This window comes from Taudactylus pleione, unplaced genomic scaffold (assembly GCF_031769625.1).
Source record: "Taudactylus pleione unplaced genomic scaffold, aTauple2 ptg000587l, whole genome shotgun sequence".
NCBI classification, from domain to species: domain Eukaryota; kingdom Metazoa; phylum Chordata; class Amphibia; order Anura; family Myobatrachidae; genus Taudactylus; species Taudactylus pleione.
The window spans coordinates 2,411,717-2,418,177 of record NW_028284989.1 but is presented as its reverse complement, the minus strand read 5'-3'; the positions used below and the strand labels follow the sequence as shown (position 1 = coordinate 2,418,177).

The 6,461-nt window shown below is 33.8% G+C and overlaps 1 protein-coding gene across 1 annotated transcript; it reads right to left on the bottom strand.

The window, feature by feature from the left end:
- Positions 1–588: 588 nt before the first annotated feature.
- On the bottom strand, positions 589–1,512 carry LOC148481253 (olfactory receptor 12D1-like). The gene has a single exon (XM_088453712.1). The coding sequence runs from the start codon at positions 1,510–1,512 to the stop codon at positions 589–591; it is 924 nt and encodes a 307-aa protein (XP_088309838.1).
- Positions 1,513–6,461: the final 4,949 nt, after the last annotated feature.

The following is a 6,461-nucleotide window of genomic DNA, read 5'->3' as shown; positions in this document are numbered from 1 at the left end:
GTTGCTATCTTGCTTACCTATGTTCTTTAATCATTCAAGGTGCCATATTAATATTATCTAGTCTGGGTATCATTCATTTTTGCACATGTCATTTTATGGTATTGAGATTTTAATATATGTCTTGTGATAGTGATTTTTTGGATCAATAAATTATTTACCCCTGTCCAGCGCTCTTCATTGTTTCTTTACAATCTTTACCAGGTTAGTCTTCCTTCATCGTCTTTCAAGTCTATGGGGTATATTTACTAAAGTGCGGGTTTTTAGAATTGGAGATGTTGCACATAGCAACCTATCAGATTCTACTTAACATTTATCTAGCACCTTCTAGAAGAAAATAGCTAAAATCTAATTGGCTGCTATAGGCAACATCTCCACTTCTAAAAACCTGTGCTTCAATAAATATACCTCTATGGCCCTTTTTCTGGAGCTCACTAACACTGTTGTCAAAACAAAGAGCTTGACAGTGTAGTATGCAGGGTTGTATATGCACAGGAGTGATACTATACAGTAGGTATAGTTAATTGATTTACTGAGATGTATTAAAGTTTTAATATATCTTGTTATATTTACCATGCATGTGATACTAATCTAAAAAATTTTAATACATTTTATTAATGACTTCCTAACTTCTTTGTTTCTCAAAGTATAAATAAGTGGGTTCAGGGTAGGAGTAATAACTGTAAACAATATGGCTGCCACCCTGTCCTTTTCAATTGAGTTTTCAGAGGCAGGTCCAAGATATGTGCACATTGCTGTTCCATAAAACAAGATGACAATAGTTAAATGAGAGGAACATGTTGAGAAAGTCTTGGACCTTCCTTTTGATGAGCGTATCTTCAGGAGATGAGTAATTATGTAAATATAAGACAGTATTGTAAGAAAAAATGTGCTTGTGCTCAGAAAGCCACTGACAGTGGTCAAAGTAAGTTCATTGACATGGATGTCTTTGCATGCTAGCTGTATTACTGGTTTAACATCACAGAAAAAGTGTTTTACTGTTTTAATATTACAAAATGGGAGCTGTGATGTCATAACTGCCTGAATTAAGGAATACGTGAGACCTGTGAACCACGAAATTAAGACCAGTTGGATGCAAGTAGTCTTCTTCATAATGGCGATGTATCGTAGGGGGTGGCAGATGGCAACATATCGGTCATATCCCATGGCAGCCAGAAGGACACCTTCTGTGCAACCCAAGAAGTGGAAGAAATACATTTGTGCTATACAACCATTTACTGAAATAGTGTTCTCCACCAAAAATCCAACCATCATTTTGGGTACCGTAACCATGGAAAATAAGATATCCAAAAAGGAAAGATTTGCTAGCAAAAAATACATTGGAGCATGAAGAGTGTGGTCTCTGATCACCAAGAAGACAATAGATAGATTTCCCAAAATGTCAATCATGTAGAAAAAAGAGACTAGAAATAAAAGGAACTTCCGAAGCCATGGCACATCGGTGATCCCCAGAAGAATGAACTCACTTATCGATGTTCTGTTCCACACCTCCATCTATCTGTTGCAAAGAAATCTAAGAATAATATTTAAATTAATTTAATCACTTCATTTAATATAAACCATAACTTTAAAAAAATCATATTTTCAAACATAATATTTATACTAAAATACAGTATATTGGTTATAATTTAGATAATTATAAAATTAGCACATCCTAACCTACTGTAGCAGTTACTTCTTGAACTATTCAAAAAAGAATATGAGTTTTATTTTTATTTTTAAAAATGTTCCCCATCCTTACTGAACTACAAGTTGAAGGGATTTTTTTTTTTTTCCTTCAAATAAATTGAAAATAAAAGAACACCATTGTTATTATTTTTATTGTTCTGGTCTCCCACTGCTTTTTTAATTTTGCTATCAGTGTAGAGATTCTATACTGATTTGCATTTTACGACAATGCACATCATATGGAAAGGTAACTATAATTGGGTTTGTTAGCTTTTTTTGAGATAACAAAACTGCTTAGAGGCAAATTTACTAAAGGTCTAGTTTGTTTGTCTTTTGTCATTTTTCCATTGGTTGTGTAATCTGCACATTTACATAAGGCAAAATCAAAGTAAAAATGACCAAATTAATGACTTTAGAACATTAGCCAAAATATTGATTATTTTACATAGTCAGGTACACAGACAGCAGATTTACTAAACATATTTTTTAAAAACCATCTGGAGCCCATGTAAAAACAACAAGCAAAAAAAAATGGAGTCCCCCTTATTACTATAGTCATTATTTTATTACTATACCTTTTTGTCATTGCAGCTACAGTATACTTACATAAAAAATCAAATATCTGTATTAAGGGAGGGATTACTATGTTTGTTTTGAGATCTCCCCCAGAATTTGTTGTGTTAAATGTGCCTCTGAATAATTAATACATAGCTTGTAGCCCAGCCTTGGTTCCACAAGACTGTCTCAAGACTGGTACTGTCTGCTGCCAGGGATTACTGTATCCCACCGTTTGTTGTCCTGAATGATCAGAATGCATCTTGGGTGAGAGATCTTAATAGCATTGTGGTACCAATATTTGTTATTCACTTTAATATAATTTGCTTTTATGTTTAGACAGGATTAGGCTGCAATATTATAGTGAAAGGTGAGGGCAGTGAACATAACCCCATGTGAATTGAGATAGTGGCTTTCAAAGTGAGTCTTCACAGCTCAATAAACTGAATTATAATGTCATATGATGATTGTAAATTTTATACAACAGCAACAACCCCTACACAAATGTCCTAAAGATAAGAGTAAACAGGATTTATAAATGGTATTATTTAGTTAGTTCTTTTATTTTATCCCATTCAAAGAATGGAAATGAGCCTGTTAGTGTAAAAAGATAACAGTGACATCCAGTGAAATCACGTTTCTCCATTAGTTGCTGTTCTCATCCATATCAGTGCTGAAAAGCCTTTGGACAGAATATCAGAGTATTAATGCTCTTTCTATTATAAATAAACCTACAGGAGACAAAATCCTTTCCCCTGAATGTGACTGAACCTTGCCAGAAAAAAAGTCATGGGTGAATTGATTTAGTGAAATGGGTGCCGGTAAGAAAACAGAAAGTAATTTCCAGACCTTGGGACACTAGCCTCGTAGATGCACAGTATCTACAGTACAATCATATGAGTATGGTCATAAGAGATGTACTGTAAGTATATTAAACTCCATGTTCATGATCTCAACATGCAAATAAGGCTTTGGACAAGTTCTTAGTTAGACAAGTTCCTAGTTATTGGCACACACCTTAGTGGACAGAGTATTGTACAAAATTAAATAGCTAAGCCCAACAGATTTAATAAGAGGTCTACATGCTCCAGCTCAGAAAGAGACAAAATGGAGTTTTAAAAAAATAATATTACTAACAGCTGTGCAGGATATGGGCTGCAATATCTAGGCAGTTCCTGAAGCTGCGCTGCATACCGGGGCTTTCATAAATAGAAGAATTGGACAAAGCCCTCATGACATCTCAATGAAAATACCTTAGCATATCACAACTTTACCATTTGCTTCTCGGCATGTAACTGATGAATTGGTTCTGAACTATCGAAAGGCTCTAATCAAATATGTTGAAAGTATCAAATCTAGCCTGTGTTCCCATGGCAAAGTGATGGACTTGCTCAGACAAGCAAGCTGCACTTCTGGGCCACAATATCATGGAGTCTACATGACCGAGACCAGAGTTAGGAGCTCAGATCAAAAAGCAAGGATGGGGTAATTTTTCCACAGAGCTTTCCTCAGCATCAGTTGGCTGCAGACCACCCAGGAGTTAATTGTGTGGGTGATTGATCCAGGTGGTGCCCCTTCCCCCTTCAACCAGCACCCCTGGTGAGTGCCATCCTCTCTAACCAGTAGTTACAGCCCTGTGTTTTGATGCTATTTCTTTACATATCAGCTTTACATTCCCTAAAGGAGCAGATGACCAGTGTTTCATTTAGCTCGGAAGCTGAAACACATAAAAGTTCAACAGAAAAAGCTATCCTTGGAGTTTTGATGGAAGTGCTCCAAAAATGGTATGACTTATGTAAGGGTCTACAGACCTGGACAAATGCTAAAAGACTAGACCACCTCAGGAGAAGTCAATGCAAATGTCATTAACCGGTACAGAAAGATTGTGTGTCCCCCACCTCTTTTTAATATACTGTGACCCAGTAAATATTTACCTTAGCCATCTTCACCTACAGTAAGTCGTCAGTATGAGAAACTGAATGAAAATGACTTATGACTGCAGCAGTAATGAAGTGACATGCTGTATCTATAGTCCAGATACTTCCCAGTGTTTGGTCATGGTTTAAACATAAGTGAGGCAACTGAGAACCTTGTGACTGTAAACATGTGCTAAACTTTTGAAGATCTATATAATTACTATGACATAAAGTTTTCCATCCAGTCATTACATTGTTACTATGGTTGGAATGTATCAAAGTGCAAAAATTCTGTAAATATTTAGAAAACTGCAGTTTTCAGAGGTTTACCACATTACACATATATCCCCATATGTATTATTAGGGTCCACAGTAGTTTTAAGAGACTGGACCTGCGGTACATCAGTCACCATAGGATTCTATGAGACTGTGATGTGGCCACATGGGCCTATTTTGGGTTCATAGTGTGCAACATAGGGCTACTCTAGGGTTCAAGTGTACTGCACAATCAGATATTATAGATTTAACACTAGATGATGGTATAAAACATGCAATACTGTTGGTGCGGGCACTCATAAAGTAATCAAAATGAAGTGGCACAAACACAAGAGCAGGAACAAGGGTCACTATAGGCTTCTTTTTGTCATCATCAGAACCTCAGTTGGATAAGCACAACAGAATAGTGGATTTCATCATTGCAGAGATGGCAATCCAGGGACCAAGATTGCATGAAGTGTATGAGGACAAGATTGCAGAAAGGGTAAGAGGAACTTCAAAACCATAAAAACTATAACTAATTGTAAAGTTTAAAATATTTTGATTAATTCAAAAGCATTTTGCCATCACACAAATACACAGAAACAATTTGTATGGAATTACTTGTTACATGGAATTGGAGTAGTACATGTCTTTGATCACAGATATTACAAACAAAAAAATATTATCTTGTGATCCCTTAGCAATAAATTAATTAAGTAAAAGCAGGAATATATATTTCAGAATTCAAAATGCAATGGAATCCTTAGTTCTGTGTTCTACCACACATATAAAACGCAGCAACTTAACCTACTGTATGTGAATATGTTAAATAGTTGTAGAAAAACAAGAAGAAAAATGTTGAGAGCACAATAACTACAAGATTTAACAAGCTAAGACACATCAATCAATATCTCCAGGTCTTATAGTATAAAGTAAGTTTTATAGTATAAAAAATGGACAACAATACTAAAAAATTTAGAACTTGATACAATTTAGTAACACAATATCCATTTTAATATTGCTTTATATATTGCAAAAAGATAACATAAGAAATTGAAGCATCCCATACATCATGTAACACATAAAATAATCTCACATCTATTTGTCAAGTTGAAAACAGATGGAGAAGTAAAATTAATTACATTGCATAGAGTCTATTTATTCACAGAACATTTATAATGTATAAAGTATGTTGGCAACTCAATTGAGAAATGTACTAGCTAAATTATTATATATATATATATATATATATATATACACATACACACATATATATTATTTTTTTATTTTTATTATTTTTTTTAGTTTTTATTTTTTTTTTACACAGTATTTAATACAAAAAGTAACATTTAAATCCATATATAATGCAAATTGATAGGCTAAAGCGAATAGCATTTTCTATAGTTCTCACCAAATTAATATAACTTGGGTTCATCGAGACTTGTCAAGGCTATATAATATATGACTTATTTGGCATCTTCTAAAGATGGCAACAGTTGTTCTGTTTTACTGTACCTCTGTCATCATTGTCTATTGTTTCCTTAATGCAATGTGAATTGCTAAATGAAGATGTAAATATATTTCAAAGAAAAATATTATTTATAAGATGCATGTATATATACTAATATATATTTTTTATTTATTTATACACACATGAAACATTAAATGCATTGAAGGAAGCATAATAAAATAAAAAGTATGGATTACCTGTTAAATTGGACATGAGTTGAATTTGTTAATTAATTTATTGCATATATCCAACTTGAATCACATACAGAATGTCATTGACAGTAACAATATACACATTCATATTTATTCTAGGGCACATTTCTGTGTCTCGGCTGACTGGTATATATACTTGTCTGAAAAATTCCTTAGAGACTTTTTCCTGTGGAACCTTGTGCCTGGGGACTTATCGGTGTTCAACAAAGTCATAAACACATTGCAGAAAAAGTCTAAAATTCACATAATTTAATATACACTCCATAAATAAAATTCTACTAGTTATAGAAGATATGTTTTCTAGTAGTAATTGCTATTGCAGGC

What these genes read in the sequence shown, in the direction of transcription:
- LOC148481253 (XM_088453712.1), bottom strand. Translation starts at nt 1,512, where the DNA reads ATGGAGGTGTGGAACAGAACATCGATAAGTGAGTTCATTCTTCTGGGG.